General features: G+C 46.9%; 1 protein-coding gene across 1 annotated transcript in view; it reads left to right on the top strand.

Annotated features, from left to right (window-relative positions):
- The window catches only part of LOC138752648 (uncharacterized), a 74,071-nt gene that overhangs the window by 15,833 nt on the left and 40,223 nt on the right, over positions 1-18,015 (top strand). The window contains exons 4-8 of the mRNA XM_069915409.1: positions 2,204-2,311; positions 6,057-6,161; positions 8,517-8,673; positions 13,596-13,622; positions 14,442-14,597. Coding sequence (XP_069771510.1) covers positions 2,204-2,311; positions 6,057-6,161; positions 8,517-8,673; positions 13,596-13,622; positions 14,442-14,597 — 553 coding nt within the window. The remainder of the gene's footprint in view (positions 1-2,203; positions 2,312-6,056; positions 6,162-8,516; positions 8,674-13,595; positions 13,623-14,441; positions 14,598-18,015) is intronic.

Genomic DNA, 18,015 nt, shown 5'->3' on the forward strand with positions numbered 1-18,015 from the left:
CCATTTAAGGGGGATCCTGCCCCCACTATGACGCGGTAGGTAACACCACGCAAACTATCAGTGGTCAGTTTCCCCCGTCCCCCCTACCAGCTGTCAGTCATGTCCCCCCACTTCAATTACACTCCCCACCCATTCCATGGCAGCCAACGCCTCTCCCCCCATCGATCGCAGAGATCCCCCTGCCCCCACCGATCACAGCATCCCCCCACCATGGCAGCGACCTCACTCCCCCCCAATTGTGCCCCACCACCCTCCCCCCCCCACCGTGGCAGCGAACCCTCTCTCCCCACCCCCAATAACAGCAGACTCTTCAGCACTTCCTGTGACGCAAGAGCTGACGTCACAGGAATAACTGGGTCGGCTAATTTTGTTTCCAAGCCGCCAGTAGATGCGACCTAGGTAAGTTTAACTGGGTTCCCTGAGCACCTCCGAGGTAGGGCAGGGGGCCAATTGATTTTGGAGCCCACTGACCGGATCGGACCCTTTTAAGCTGCCTTGTGAGTTAGGCATTAACTGAGTAAATTGCCCAGTTAACCCCATTTTACAAGGCAACTTGAAAGTGCCTAGTGGTAATGGGCCCTTGCACAAGTACACCATGCCGGCACGTGGAGAACATACAAATCCTTTACAGACAGCACGAGGTTTGAAACTGGGTTGCTGGTGCTGTGACACAGTGTCGCACTAACCTCTAACTATTATCAAAATACAGCAATTACCTCTAACCTCATCAAAATACAGCAATACCCTTGGTGCTCAACACCTATGGGGATTGGTAGATGCCGGATTAGTGAATTTTCTGGTTGCTTGAGATTGCTTGTTGCGTGATTGGCGAACTAACGGAGACGCATTACCGTTAGTTTTAGACTTCCGTATTTTTTTACCTATTTATTTTCTGCTATTATTTTTCCGGTTGCTTGAGGCTGCCAGCTGTTTGAACTCCGGATACCAGTGGTCTTACTGTATTGACACGGAATAGGAGAATGATTTAACCAGAAGATAACAGGGGGTTCAAGAACTTTGAAATAAGTGGAGCTAACTTAAATGTGGGTCCTTCAGAAGTAAGGGGAATTGGTAAATGGCTGAGGAACGGTTTTTACATCTGCCTTCACAGTAGAAGCCCTGGAGCTCAAGCCCGAAACGTTGGTTCTGCATCACAATATAAAGTGCAATGTTTGACTTGCTGAGTTTCTCCAACATCGTGTTTTTATTTCAATCACAGCGTCTGCAGATTTTCGTGTTTTGCTCCACAACAATCTACCCCATTCTCTCCCTCACATCCATAACCCTCTCTATTTCTTGCATCCACTTGCCTGTCCAAGAGTCTTTTAACATAACATAACAATTACAGCACGGAAAAAGGCCATTAGGCCCTTCTAGTCCGCACCGAACCAAACACGCCTCTCTAGTCCCACCTCCCTGCACAATGCCCATAACCGTCCATCTTCTTCTCATCCATATACCCTTATTTAAATGCCCTTATTGTATCAGCCTCCACTACCACCCCCGGCAACACATTCCAGACACCTGTGCAGTTAAAAAAAACATATCCCTTGATGTTTCCCCTAAACTTTCCTTCACTCACCTTAATCCAGTAGTTCTCAACCTTTTTCTTCTCACTCATGTCCCACCTTAAGTATTCCCTATGTCATTGGTGCTCTGTGATTAGTAAGGCATTGCTTAAGGTGGGATGTGGGTGGAAAGAAAAAGTTTGAAAATCAATGTTTTAATCGTCCCTCATTGACTCGTTATGTGCAGGGTTTCAGAGCTCCAAAGAAAATGGGCCAATCACAATTTTTCTCAAGCAAAATATTTCAGTAACAATTGGGTCTAGAGCAGTGGTTCTCAACCTTCCCTTCCAACCCACATAGCAATCCCTTACTGATCACAGAGCACCGATGGCCTAAGGATTACTTAAAATGATATGAGGGTGGAAAGATAAAAGGTTGAGAACCACTGCCCTAATCAGATCCCCTCTGGCATTTGCTACTCTTACCCCAGTGAAAAGGAGCTGACTCTTCACCCGACCCGAGCCCCTGATAATCTAATACACCTCTCATCCTTCATCACTCCAAAGATGGTTGATATTTTGCCTTCTCCTTTTACATGTGGCTGTTGTGGATGGTTAATGTTTGTATCAACAAGTTAATCTTTATGATCATTTATTATCAACACTTTCCCACCCCCTACCTTCCCACTTCTCCAGAAATTTGTTCATGGTTTTTGTGGGGAGGGAGATGAATCGGTATCCGCTCGTCTGAGTGACATCAAAAGGCTTGGGGCGGACTACGGCAAACAGTGGATGACTTCCGAGGTGAGCACAGAGTTACCCCGTGTTCGGAAATGTCACCCTAAAGAGAATAGACCAGGCCAAAACAAGCTGGAAAATCACATTTCCAAAATTGTACCTGTGCAGTTTTCTGCAAAAAATCCCCACTCCTGACGTCATGGATGGAAGTTTGAGACTAGAAGACATAGGAGTAGAATTAGGCCATTCAGCCCATCAAGTCTGCCCTGCCATTTAATCATGAACTGATCCATTTCCCCCCTCAGCCCCATTGCCTGGCCTTCCACCCAAACCTTTGATGACCTGGCTAATCAAGAGCCGATCGTTCTCTGCCTTCAATACTATTGTTGTTTGGAAGGGGATCTGCCAGCACGTTCCCCTGCAGAGACCACACGCCAGCTCTCAGACCCCTCCTCATGCCCAGCCCTGGACCTTCATCTCGTCAGGACTCAACCTTCATCTCGTCAGGAGGCCTTCCTCTAACTCCACGTCACCCAGTCCTCTCTTTCGCCCAGTCCACAAAAGGGACTATCCCGCCAGGCCGTGTTTCTGCCTGCACTTGCTCCACTGAACTTATCTCCTCATGCTTCGACTCAATCCTGTTCCCCCCCCCCGCCCCCTTGTCCAGTGCCCATCTCAGTCTGGCCACCTCATGCCATGGACCGTGGGAACGAGTCCTTCAGCCCAACTCCAGGCTGGATAAGGGTTTGTCCCTTCTGCCTGCAATCATCCTTGTTCCCTCCAAACCTTTCCTATCATGTCCCCATCTATCCTGTGACCTGCCTTCCACAACTTCTGATTATTTAACACATCCCTATCTTCACCATTTAGAGTTCCATCCCCTGTCAGGAAGATCATAAACACCCCCTCCACTTCTTTCTGCATTGAAGATTGAGAACTGGCTGGCAGGTAGAAGACAGAGAGTTGGGATAAATGGCTCGTTTTCTGAGTGGCAGGCGGTGACCAGTGGGGTACCACAGGGATCTGTACTGGGACCCCAGCTGTTCACAATTTACATTAATGATCTGGATGAGGGGATTGGATGTAATATCTCCAAATTTGCAGATGACACTAAGCTAGGAGGGGTTGTGTGCACGGAAGAGGGGGGTCAGGAAGCTCCAGTGTGATTTGGATAAATTGAGGGACTGGGCAGATCCATGGCAAATGCACTACAATGTGGATAAATGTGAGGTTATCCACTTTGGTCATACAAATCGGAGGGCAGATTACTATTTGAATGGCAATAGATTAAGAGATGGGGAAGTGCAGAGAGACCTAGGGGTACTTGTACACCAGTCTCTGAAGGCGAACATGCAGGTACAGCAGGCGGTTAAAAAGGCAAATGGTATGTTGGCCTTCATATCAAGAGGGTTTGAGTATAGGAACAAGGATACCTTACTGCAGCTGTACAGGGCCTTAGTGAGACCCCACCTGGAGGATTGTGTGCAGTTTTGGTCACCTTATCTAAGGAAGGATGTTCTTGCAATGGAGGGAGTGCAGAGGCGATTCACCAGGCTGATACCTGGAATGGCAGGAATGACTTAGGAGGAAAGATTGCGCAAATTGGGATTGTACTCGCTGGAGTTTAGAAGATTGAGAGGGGATCTCATAGAGACATATAAAATTCTGGCAGGACTGGACAGAATGGATGCGTATGGGATGTTTCCAAGGATGGGAAAATCCTGAACCCGGGGCCATGGTTCGAGGATAATAGGCAAACCATTTAGGACCGAGATGAGGAGGAATTTCTTTACCCAGAGGGTGGTGAATCTGTGGAATTCATTGCCACAGAGGGCAGTTGAGGCAGGTTCATTAAATATATTTAAGAGGGAATTAGATCTATTTCTTCAGTATAAGGGTATTAAAGGTTACGGAGAAAAGGTGGGGACGGGGTACTGAACTTTAAGATCAGCCATGATCTCGTTGAATGGCGGAGCAGGCTCGAAGGGACGAAAGACCTACTCCTGCTCCTATCTTCTATGTTTCTAAGATCAAACCAGGGCCACCACCAGCCCTGATCGCCCTGGCAGAACACGCTCTCACTCTCTCTCACTCTCTCTCACTCTCTCTCTCTCTCTCTCTCTCTCTCTCTCTCTCTCTCTCTCTCTCTCTCTCTCTCTCTCTCTCTCTCTCTCTCTCACATCCATAAATGTACTTCCTACTTAGGTTCAAATCACACGTGTAGCCACAGGCACCAATTACGTCTTCTTCTTGTTGACAGCGTGGAACAGTGCTCGTTTCAAACCCACACCGATAGCTCTCTCTCCACGACATCGACTCCCATGCAGACTCATCAATTTTGTCCCCTTCATGAGACCCTGCTCTCAAATTCATGCAGACCCTTTCCAACACGCCCTTCCCCTTCCCTTTCTGGTCTCCCAGTTCCTATCTCATGAGACTTTAAAGTGTGGACTCCCACAACTACCTTGCCTTCATGTCCCCTCACCCTGTCCCCGTGAGGATGTCATTGCTCCTCTCAGACAGAATCCGGCAAATGCAGTGCTTTCATTTCAATATTCTATTGAATAGACTTGGCTTAGAACATAGAACATAGAACGCTACAGGACAGTTCAAGCCCTTCAACCCTCAAAGTTGTGCCAGGCCATATATTACTTAAAAAATATCAAACCCTCCCTACCCCATAACCATCTGTTTTTCCTCCATCCATGTGCCTGTCTAAGAGTCTTTTAAAGGCCCCTAATGTTCCAGCCTCCACCACCATCCCTGGCAAGGCATTCCAGGCCCCCACAACTCTCTGTGTAAAAATAAACCTACCCCTGACGTCTCCCTTAAACTTCCCTCCCTCCACTTTGTACACACGTCCTCTGGTGTTCGCTGATCCTGCCCTGGGAAAAAGGTGCTGCCTGTCCACCCTATCTATGCCTCTCAGAATCTTGTAGACCTCTATTAAATCTCCTCTCATCCTTCTACGCTCCAAAGTCCCAGCTCTGCTATCCTTGCCTCATAAGATTTGTTTCCCAATCCAGGCAACATCCCGGTGAATCTCCTCTGCACCCTCTCCACAGCTTCCACATCCTTCCTGTAATGAGGTGACCAGAACTGAACACAATTCTCCAAGTGTGGTCTCACCAGAGATATGTAGAGTTGCAACGTGACCTCTCAACTCCTGAACTCAATCCCCCATTAATGAAGCCCAGCGTCCCATCAGCCTTTTTAACTATCCTATCAACCTGTGTGGCGACCTTGAGGGATATATGGATTTGAACCCCTCTGTTCATCCACACTACTAAGTAACTAACCATTAACTCTGTACCCAGCCTTCTGGTTTCTCCTTCCTCACACCTCACACTTATCCAGATTGAACTCCATCTGCCACTTTTCCACCCAACTCTGCATCCTGTCTATATCCTCTTGTACCTTAGTCAATCTTCAGCTCCATCCACAACTCCTTCAACCTTTGTATCATCTGAAAACTTACTGACCCATCCGTCCACCTCTTCATCCAGGTCATTTATAAACATCACAAAGAGCTGGGGTCCCAGAACAAATCCCTGCGGCCCCTCCACTCGTCACAAACCTCCAGGCAGAATACTTTCCTTCCACTACTACTCTCTGCTTTCTTCCTGCAAGCCAATTTTTTATTAGCACAGCTAAGGGGTGAACGTAAAACTCCTTACAGACCACTTTGGATTTGAACCTGGAACCGCTACACTAATTGTGCTCCCCAATTACCTGATGCAGTTCAGTGTTTACACTGAGCCCAAAGCGGATTGAATCGACGTTTTTGTTATTTTGTTTTCCCTCATTGCAGTGCAAACCCCAGTTAATGGAGATTCCACCAGCGCAGGACAAGCATTACGCAGAGGCTCACTGCAAGCAGTTACTGAGTGACCAGTTTTCTGCCTGCCACCAAGAGGTATGTATCCCAACTGGTGCTCAACCCAGACGGCTTGAGGAATGTGCAGGATATAGGTTGCCGGGTACCCTTCCCATCGTCGAGCTGATCAGCAAATTTGATTCTCACAACTCCAAAATTCTTTTGTTTCTTTTCTTCTTTTATTTTCTGGCTAATCAGAAATGATCACATCCCTATGGTGGCACCAGTGACATGCCTATATATTGCAGATAAGGCTGCCAAATTTTCACAAATTTTTAACCGAATCATGAACATATTCAAATATACCATGTCATAGACATGGAATAGACCAGCACACCCCCTTTTTTGGGTCAAAATTGCATATTTCACATATATTGCATGAAATAGTCAACCCCTCGCTCCCCCCACCCCCATTTTTGGTCCTGCCCATCCGAGCTCCCGACTGCGCACTTTCACTCCGGCCATCCATCCATCTGAGTTCCTGATGCCCTGACCGAAGATCCTCGCCCCGGCCACCCATCCAACTGAGCACTCGACGCCCAACCGCAGATCCTTGCCTCAGCTGCCCACCCACCAGAGCTTGCGACATCTCGTCCACAGATCCTCGCACCAGCCGCCCACCCACTGGAGTTTCCAATGCTCCGTCTGCAGATCCTCGCTCCAGCCGCCCACCCACCAGAGCTCCCGACACCTTGAACGGCACAGTTACTTACCGCGGTCAAAAGTAGTAACTGTGTCAAAGTCGACCCCCCCCCAAAATTTGACCTGAAAATTTGGACCCCAAAACTCGAGTGTGTAACAGACAGTAGGGTCCCAGCAGAAATCCCACTGACATATCTCTACTACCTGCTTCCAATCAATAAAAGCCCCTCCCCATCATTCTATCTCTAAGAACACTTTGGATCCAAGTTGTCGACCTGGCTTTGATCTCCTGGGCCACTTTCCCAAGTGGTACCTTGTCAAAGGCCTTTCTGAAGTCCATGGATATGCTACATGCTGACGACACAATGACTGGACAGCGAGAGGTTTTAACACCATGATGAATATAGATGGAAGACAGAGAAAAACTTCAAAAACCAGGGCACGCAAAATGAAGGTGATTGGTAAAAGTTCCAAAGAGACACAAAGATTCTGTTCCATCCATCCAAGATAACAGAAGAGGGATCTGGCGAGGGCGTTTGGGAAGAGGGCAGGGAGATGTTGGAACCAGTATGGACTTGATGGATCGAGTTGTCCCTTTCCTGTTCTAATTCAGCCGTACTCAATTTGCACAATAGGCGCCCACCCCTGGGGTCCGCACCTCGTTTAAGGGGGGCCACGGACTGAAATCATGAATTTTTTTATGTAGTCCGTCGGAGAGAAGTACAGAAGAAACCAACTAGACTGCTTCACAGGGAAGGGAGCCCATAAACTGAAGCCTATGGACCCTTGGCCAAAACATGGTTGAGAATGGCTCTCTAATCAATCTGTTATTAAGACCAGAAGATATAAGAGTAGAAATAGACTATTTGGGCCATTGAGACTGCCCCACCATTTAATCATGAGCTGATCCATTCTCCCACTCAGCCCCACTGCCCGGCCTTCTCCCCATAACCTTTGATGCCCTGGCTAATCAAGAACCTATCAATCTCTGCCTTAATGACCCGGCCTCCACAGCCACCTGTGGCAACAAATTCCACAGATTCACCACCCTCTGGCTGAAGAAATTCCTCCCCATCTCTATCCCAAGTGGACGCCCTTCAATCCTGAAGTTGTGCCCTCTTGTCCTGGACTCTCCCACTGTGGGAAACAACCTTTCTACATCTATACTCTGTCCACAACTTTCAACATATGAACTGTGTCAAAGAGAATCCCCCACCCCCTCCACCCACCTGTGATTCTCCTCAATTCCAATTCATCAATTCTTCATTCTTCATTCCTGGAATCATCCTTGTGAACCTCCTCTGAACTGTCTCCAACATCAGCACATCCTTTCTATCCCTAGCCCAAAACTACTCACAATTCTCACCAGGGCCTTATAAAGCCTCAACATCAATCCCTGCTCTTAGATTCTATTCCTTTTGAAATGAACGCCAGCATCGCATTTGCCTTCTTCACCACCACCTCAACCTGCAAGTTCACCTTCAGGCCGTCCCACACGAGGACTCCCAGGTCCCTTTGCATCTGGGAAATGCATTAATTCCCAAATATGGCAGGAAGTAACAGTGACTGAGTTGTACAAGACAGAACCTGTCACAATGATTGATCAGGCAGATCCGTTTCTCCCAATGAACCAGGTTTCTAGGACGTTGACCGATTGGTGGTACTGGATTGGAGCTCTTGCTTTTGTCTTCCATTCTCTCCACATTCTGGCTGTCATAACTTGCTTCTGGCACCATGGCTTTCTCTTTCCAGATTCACGTGGATCAATATTACAAATCCTGTGAATCAGTAACAGCCAAGTGTTACCAAGGGAAAAGTGAGAGGTGCTTCTGTGGCTCGTTTGCTGCGTACAGTCAAGCCTGCTGCCGGCAAGGGATCGTTATTGACTGGAGGAAGCCAGACAGATGTCGTAAGAAACTTTGTTTGCTGAATACCGTTTCTTATAACTGTGGCAGTTTGGAAATCATCTTGACGTAGAACATGGTAGCACAGTGTTGTAATGTGGCCCACGACAGTCTAACCCTTCCCTGCCTCACATCCATAACCCTTTATTTTTCTTCCATCCACATGCCCGAACAAGATTCTTTTAAATACCCCTAATGTTCCAGCCTCCACCACCACTCCTAGCAAGGCATTCCAGGCCCCCACCACTCTCTGTGTAAAAAACTTACCCCTGACGTCCCCTCCAAACATCTCTCCCTTCACTTTGTACAAATGTCCTCTCATGTTTGCACTTCCTGCCCTGGAAAACAGGCGCTGCCTCTCACAATCTAGTCAACCTCTGTGAAGTCTCCTTTCATTGTTCTACTCTCCAAAGAGAAAAGTCCCAGCTCTGCTAACCTTGCCTCATGAGACTTATTTCCCAATCTAGACAACATTCTGGTGAAGCTCCTCTGCACCCTCTCCAAAGCTTACATGTCCTTTCAGAACAGGACCAGAACATTTATCTTGCTTTAAAATTTATTTCCAGGTAAATAGTAGTGAACGTAGAACATGAAACAGTAAGGCCCTTCAGCCCTTGATGTTGTATATTCCTTCCTAAAAAAATACCAAACCCTCCCTACCCCATAACTTTCTATTTTTCTTCCATCCATGTGCCTGTTGAAGAGTCGCTTAAATGCCCCCAATGTTTCAGCCTCATCACCATCCCACAACTCTCTGTATGAAAAAGCATACCCCTGACGTCTCCCCTAAACTCCCCTTTCACTTTATACATGTGTACTCTGGTGTTTGCTGATCCTGTCCTGGGAAACAGGCACTGGATTACAACCTTCTCAAAGAAATCCTCTGAGATCATCTTGAAACATTTCAAAGAATCATTTACATTTGGAACAGACCATTAAATATTTCAGACAGCGGCACAAATTCCATTCGTAACATACCTGCTCCCTTATTTTAACTGCAGCAATATATCTGCAATCTTCAGGAAAATGCTCTCGACACGAAACTTCAAAAATAGAAGGAACCATTTCTGGTTATTATTTCTTTAAACTTGCATTCAATGGATGATGCCTTAAACATAAAACTTTCCAGCACAGTACAGGCCCTTAAGCCCGCAATGTTGTGTTGACCGATAGAAACCCATTCAACAAACTAAACCTTCCCGACCTAATACCCATAATCTAAATGTCTTGCACCCAAGAGTCTAAGAGTCTTTTAAATTTCCCGATTGTACCAGCCTAGGTCCCCTCCACTCTGTGTATAAAACTTTCCCCTAATGTCTCCCCTAAACTTTCCTACTCTCACCTTGTACACACGTCCTGTGATGTTTCCTTCTTTCACCCCAGGAAACAGGTGCTGGCCGTCCACTATGAAAGCATCATCCTGTAGTCCTCTATTAAGTCTCCTCTCATCCTTCTTCACTCCACAGAGAAAACTCCCAGCTCTGTTAACCTTGCCTCATAAGACTTATTTTCCCATTCCAGGCAACATCCTGGTGAATCTCCTCTGCACCGTTTCCAGAGCTTCCATATCCTTCCTGTAATGAGGTAACCAGAACTGAACACAATTCTCCAAGTGTGGCCTCACCAGAGATTTGTAAAGTTGCACCATGACCTCTCGACTCCTGAACTCAATCCCCCTATTAATGAAGCCCAGCATCCCATAACCCTTCTTAAGTAACTTCTCAACCTGTGCAGCGACCTTGAGGGATGTACAGATTTGGACCCCAAGGACCCTCTGTTCTTCCACACTGTTAAGCAACCTTCCATCAACCCTGTACTCTGCCTTCAAGTTTGACCTTCCGGAATGCATCACCTCACACTTAGCCGGACTGAACTCCATCTGCCACTTTTCCACCCAACTCAGCCTCCTGAACCTGCTCCACCATCAGACCGTGGGGACCTCGTACCTCTCAGAAGACCCAACACCGCCTCTTTTTTCATTTCAAAATGTCCCAACACAGAAGCATTCTCCACATTACACCCCTCTCCCTGTCCACATCCTTCTCCTTGGTAAATACGATGCAAATCAGTTAGTACCTCAACTACCGCCCTGACTCCGAGTATAAATTCCCTCCTTTGTCTTGAGTGGTCCTGTTCTCTCCCCGGCCACCCTCTTGTTTTCAATGGAAGTATGAAATGCCTTGGCGTTTTCTTTAAGGACATTTCACAACCCCTTATGGCCATTTTTCGAACTCAGCTTGAGATCATTTGACTCTTAAACTAATGTAATTCTACCTTTCCCCCTCCTCAGCTGGAAACCGCTTCCCAGCACCTACCACTCCCTATGTTTTATATTAAAAAATGTGCCCCAAATCTTTAAACTTCCCACCTCTCACCTTTAGACGATCCTGCCATAGGAAACAATCTCAGACTTTCTACCCTATCCTATGTCTCCCATAATTTTACATAGGCCCTATCAAATCTCCCCTGCCACTGACTTTCCTGTGAAAACAATCCCAGTTTGTCCAAGCTTCCTTTAAAGCTAATCCAAGCAGTGCCCTGGTGAACCACTTTTCCAAACTCTCCAAATCCTCCTTACAGCAAGCAGAACGCCACAGACAACCCTCTGAGAGAGAAAGAATACTTCCTCAACTACACATTCAAGATTATTTTATTGTCATGTAACATTAAAATTTAGTCATACGGCACGGTAATACGCCATTTCGGCCCTGAGCCCGCGCCGTCCAATTTACACTCCATTAACCTACAAACCCCGGTACGCTTCAAATGGTGGGAGGAAACCAGAGCCTCCGGAGAAAATCCACACAGACATGGGGAGAATGTACAAACTCCTTATAGACAGCATGGGATTCGAACCCCTGGTCCCAATCACTGGCGCTGTTAAGGCTTTGCGCTAATGGGTACACCAACTGTGAAGAATTTGGACAGGTAGATGGATGGGAGGGGTATGGAGGACTATGGACTGGGTGCAGGTCAGAGGGACTAGGCAGAATAATAGTTTAGTACAGACTAAAAGGGCCGAAGGGCCTGTTTCTGTGCTGTAATGTACTATGGTTCTATGTAATACTACAGAATGTGTAATATTACATGAAATTATCTCCTACCTGCTGTAAGGCAAAGAGTCCCCATCAGTGTTGACCGGCGCCCCCTACAGTCCGAGAGAAGGAGAAGCAAAGGAGAGCCACTTCCGAGTCATGAGTGTCCGTGGAGCGCTCCCGCAGCCTCTGCGGCCACACAGACTCCTATTCGATCCATCGGCCGCCCGAACTCCAGATCCGAACCTCCGACAGGATCAGGATGGAATCAGTGCCTGAGCCCTTCTTGCCCTCAGCATCCTCTCGAATCCCAGCTCTGATACCTGGTTCCCCATGAGCCAGCCTCCAGCAGCCTATGCGGGTCCCCCGACCGCAAGTCACCTGCAAGCCTGTGAAGGTCCCTCAGCCACTTAGCTCCGTGGTCACCGCCCCATGGTCTCCTCTGCTTCCCCTCCTCTTCGAGTCTGGTGCCATGCCAGTCCGCATGTTAGAAGTTAAGGCAGTACCCCTTAGTTCTAGATTTTTCCAGAAAAGGGAACATTCTCCCAACAAGACTCCCTCATGGCCTTGCTCCAGCAGTTAGAAGACAATCCCATCCAACAACTCCCCAGTAGATCTTTTTCTTCAACACAGGACTTTGAGGTTTCTCCTGTCTGTGATGCGTAAATATCACCGTCCCCATCGCACAGGCAGTACAGTTCCACGAAGCGATCTATCCACATGCCTCCCCTCCCTCCGACCCCCATCCTTTAGAAGCAGACAAATACTTCACCTTGGAATAAAACTGCACGTATCCACCAGACTGAATGTGGGATGGTCTGCCTCTCAGGGCAATTGTTGTACATACAGTATCTCAATCACATCTTGTATATACTGTTACAAGCTCAGGGGACCCCAAAACCCAGCAGGCAATAGATATTCACCAAGACAAATGGTTACTTAAACAAAAGTTCCTTTTAATTCTCTTTAAACATGAAAACAGGATCAAACTTTAATTTATCCCTATTGACTTGACTAACCTAACTTAATCCCCTTCTAATTCTAAGCGCACATGTATGTAATGGGTGTGTAAGTTCAGAAAAGTCCAATCTCACTTCTCATTCCTCCAAGTTCACTGGTTGCAGGCAATTCTTAGACTGTGCACAGAATTTAACATTTATAAAGTTCACCAGGCTTTGGTGCTTGAAAGGTAAATGATTACCACTCAGGAAGGATCTTGTCGGTTTTCAGAGAGAGATTTGTTGTACGCTGGATACCCACAACTGATTCCTTTTAATCAGCCACTTCAATGTCTTGCTGAAGAAACTTGCCCCCTCAGGGTTTTCCAGATGATAACCTCTTTCTTTCAGGTCATCACACAGTTCCTTTTTGTTTCACTTATTTCAAGTGAAACATTAGGCAGCCAGTCCTCTCTTCTTGCATGAATCACAAGGGCTTTGACCAGGCTGAACTAAGCACTCACAACCCATCTTCCAAATGGGGTTTTTCCACAAGCTTGTCAGCTTGTCCTGTTCCAGTCCCAACTGTTGCTGCTGACTGTCAAACTGTAGAACTGAATTTCCTCTCTCACTCTTTCTCTCTCTCACTCTTTCTCTCTCTCTCTCTCTCTCTCTGTCAGAGAAAATCTTGTTTGACTCTGCTTGCAAAACCACATGACCTCCTAGTGAAGTCTCTTGGGCACTCTCCAAAGCTCTTGCAAAGGCTCTGGCGCCGGCCTGTCTAGCATGAGCAGAGCTCCAGTATTTTAAATAAGATCTGTTTTAAAGTGTTTGTATGTGACCTACACTGAAACCTGCCCCAACTTTTCTCCCAAAAACATATCTCTATACTGTCACAATGGCATTTCCCACAATAATCAAATTGTAATTGGAACCTTTTTCCTTTTGTTTCAGCATCTCAGTGTGAGACATACAACAGAGGTGCGTGTCTGTCCTCGTCACTCTCCAGTGTAAGGGCAGTGGTGCTGGAGTTAGTTGGATTCTACACGTGTATTGAATCATATCTATTTTGTTTATATTTTTATCTACAGTATGTGTATGATTATTATGTGGTGCGTGTGAAATGTGTCCAGGGTAACGTTGTCTGGCTGTGCACGTACAGTTCGACGGTAATAAATTTGGCTGATGTTACATAACAATTACAGCACAGAAACAGGCCAGTTTGGCCCTTCTAGTCCATGCCGAACACCCTCTCCCACCTAATCCCATTGACCCATACCCTAGCCCATAACCCTCCACACCTCTCTATCTATCCAACTTTTCCTTAAATATTAACATCGAGCCCGTATCTAACACTCTGGCAGGAAACTCATTCCATACCCCCACCACCCTCTGCATGAAGAAATTCCCCCTCATGTTTCCCCTAAACTTTTCCCCTTTTACTCTCAATCCATGCCCTCTTGTTTGAATCTCCCCCACTCTCAGTGGAAAAAGCCTGTCCACATTGACTCTATCCAACCCCCTCTATCAAATCACCCCTCAACCTTCTACGATCCAGGGAATAAAGTCCCAGCCTGTAACTCAAAACCTGAAACCCCGGCAACATTCTCATAAACCTCCTCTGCATTCTCTCTCTGTACTGTTTATATCCTTCCTGTAATTCTGTGCCCAAAACTGCACACAATATTCCAAATTTGGCCTCACCATTGCCTTATACAATTTCAACATAACATCCCAACTCCTGTGTTCTCTACTCTATTCTTCACCACCCTGTCCACATGTTTGTCCCTTCACTTTCAGTGCGTGGCAGTGGACCGTTTTACATCATCAACAAGAATGGCCTGCCCGTTTCCATCGACCACTCCACCCGAAGTCTGTCATTGAGAGAGAATAACCACTCAAGGGAGCTGTGGACAAGCTTTATGATCACCCCAGCCCTTTTCAGCAGTGTTGATGGTAAGGATCACAATGGGTTCCATTGTGTGATCACAGTTACCTGATTGCTTCAAAACTTGAAAGGATTGTAACTTAACTGGAGAGATTGAGCAACATGGGTTCGTGGGCCAGAAGGGTCTGTTACCGTGCTGTATGTCTACATTTAAAGTTTTAATTTTGGCTTGTGTCCCATAGTTGTGAGCTGCTAATCCATCTTCAAAGAGGCTAAAGTAGATAGCAAGTCTACTTTCTTTAGAACTCTTTTCCTTCTGAGTGATCAACAAAGAAACTTCGGTAATATCTCAGTGGGAGTTCCTTTGTTGGGGGTGTGGAAGGGAATGGTTGGGTTTTGGAACATTCCCCCCCCTAAAAAAAACAGGAAAAAAGTTCTGCTTTGTCCATCAGCCGGCGTAGCAGTTAACGTGACGCTATTACAGCGCCAGTGGCCTGGGTCCGAATCTGGCACTGTCTGTAAGGAGTTTGAATGTTCTCCCCATGTAGGTTTCCTCTGGGTGCTCCAGCTTCCTCCCAGCCTCCAAAAAACAACAGGGAAGAGGTGGAATGTCTTGCAATATGATGCAAGAGTAACAACGTGGACAAGACAAAAGAGATGATCGTGGACTTCAGGAGGTCCAGGATTGACCACCCTCCACAAGACATTAATAGCTCAGTAGTGGAGAGAGTGGAGAGCACCATTTTCCTTGGAGTCTAGTAACCTGACCAGGACACACATCTCCTCACTTGTCATGAGGGACACCACAGCGACTGCTTCCTGAGAAGTCTGAGTCCGCCCACCATCACATCAACCTTCTATAAGGGCTCTTTCGAGAGAGTCCTGGCCAGCTACATCACGGTCACTACAGAGAAATGGATTGGAGGTCAATCCACAGGACCATAAGAGTGGCCAAGAAGATCACTGGGGACTCCCCACCCTCTCTTTCCCACCACCACATCAATGTGTTCTACTGTAATCATTATCTGACCCTCTACCATCCCGCACACAGCATCTTTCAACTGCTCCCGTCGGGGAAGAAATACAGGGAGGATCAGAGCCATCAGGCTGAGGAACAGCTTCTTCCCACGGGCAGTGAGAACACTGAATGACTGGTGAACTGCACACACAAGTCACCCACCCCTATACATTTTGAGGGGTGGAGGAAACCAGAGCACCTGGAGGAAACCCTCGCAGACACAAGGAGAGGAAATGAATTCCTTACAGTCAGCGGTGGATGTGTACCTGAGTGGCTGGCGCTGTAGCAGCATTGCACTGACCACTTCGTTGACCGTACCACCCTCTACACTAAGAGTTAGCACAGGGTGAGGTGGTGGTGAAGAAGACGAATGTGATGCTGGCATTCATTTCAAGAGGAATAGAATCTAAGAGCAGGGATATGATGTTGAGGCTTTATAAGGCACTGGTGAGGCCTCACTTGGAGTATTGTGTACAGTTTTGGGCTTCTCGTTTGAGAAAGGACGCGTTGACGTTAGTAGCAGAGAACATTGCAGCACAGAAAACAGGCTCTTTGACCTACTAGTCTGTGCCAAGCTATTATTCTCCTGAGTCCCCTGAACGGCACCCAATCCATAGTCCTCCATACCCCTCCCACCCATATAACTGTCCAAATTTCTCTTAAATGTTAAAATTGAGCCCACATTCACCACCTCAGCTGGCAGCTCAATCCATATCCCTACCACTCTCTGTGTGAACATGTTCCCCCTAAACTTTTCCCCTTTCACTCTTCAAACCATCCTCTGGTTTGTATCTCACCCACCCTCAGTGGAAAAAGCCGACCAACATTTACTCTGTCTGTCCCCCTCATAATTTTAAATATCAAATCTCCCTCATTCGTCTACACTCCAGGGAATAAAGTCCTAACCTGTGAACCTTTCCCTGTAGTGAAACAAGAAAATCTGCAGATGCTGTGATTGTAGGAAAATGTAGCGGGTATTTCCCATTTCAATTCCCTGCCCCATTCCCATGTTGACATGGTCTCATGCACGGCCAGACTGGGACCGCACGCAACTTAGAGGAACAACACCTCATCCTCTGTCTGTGCCCCCTTCAACCGGATGGCATTAACATCGACTTCTCCGGTCTCTGTTACCCACCCCCCACCCCTGTCCCCATTTCTCCTTTTTTCCAGCTCCATCTCTCTCTCTCTCTCTCTCTCTCTCTCTCTCTCTCTCCATTTCAATCTCTCTCCTTTCCCTCACCTCTGCGTCCACAGAGCCAACCCCTCTCTGACCAATCCTCATCTTTCCTCTCCTACCCCCACATCTATGTGCAATAATCTCCTTTAGCCTGTCGGTCTGTGCTCCTCCCCCTGTCCTTTCTTCCCTCCTCTCCCAGCCTTTTAATTCAGACACCTGCCTGCTTTTTGCTTGTACCTTGATGAAGGGCTCAGGCCTGAAATGCTGGTTAGATATCTTTACCTCCCATGGACACTGTGAGACCTGCTGAGTTCCTCCAGCATTTGTGTTTATAACCTTTCTTTATAACTCAGTTCCTGATTCCGGCCAACATCCCAGTAAATCTTTGCACTCTTTCTATCTTATTGAGACCTTTCTTGTAGTTTGGTGACCAAAACTGCACACAATCCTCCAAATATGGCCTCACCAAGGTCTTATACAACATCACCATAACATGCCTTGATGAAGGACTCAAGCCTGAAACGTTAGTTATGTACCTTTACCTTTGCTGTATAAATGACGCTGTTTGACCTGCTGAGTTTCTCCTGCCTTGTAGCTTGTTTCAACCACAATGTCTGCAGACATTCATGTTTTACTCCTTCCTTCACCATAACATCCCAACTCCTGTGCCCAATACTTTGATTTATGAAGGCCAATATGCCAAAAACTCACTATACCATCCAATCCACCTGTGATGCCACTTTCAGGGAATTAGGACCCTCTATTCTACCCCACTCCTCAGTGCCCGATCATCCACCGTGTACGTCCTTTCTTGGTTTGTCCTTCCAAAATGTAACACCCTGCATTAAATTCCATCGGCCATTTTTCAGCCCAGTTTTCCAGCTGGTCCAGATATCTCTGCAAGGTTTGAAAACCTTCTTCACTGTAAACAAGCTTAAATTCCACACAAAGCCCTTCACTGTTGTGCTTTTCCAAGCCAATACATTATTGGCAGTGAAGAGTCTCGGACCTGTCCCTCAACGCTCTTTCTCTCTCCACGGATGCCGCCCACCTACAAAGTGTTTCCTGTGTTTTACAATGTTGTTTATTGCAGAACTTGTCTCTGAACAGAGATGAGGAGGCACTTCTTCAGCCAGAGGGTGGTGAATCAGTGAAATTTATTACCTCAGGTCATTGTGGAGGCCGGACAGAGTGACACACCATCATTTACCACAAAAGACTGAGGTTGTGAAACCGCTAGGGCTTTTATTGACTATTGACTGGAGCAGCAGCCAGGCCTCATCAAACT

The sequence above is a fragment of the Narcine bancroftii genome, chromosome 1 (genome assembly GCF_036971445.1).
Source record: "Narcine bancroftii isolate sNarBan1 chromosome 1, sNarBan1.hap1, whole genome shotgun sequence".
NCBI classification, from domain to species: Eukaryota; Metazoa; Chordata; class Chondrichthyes; order Torpediniformes; family Narcinidae; genus Narcine; species Narcine bancroftii.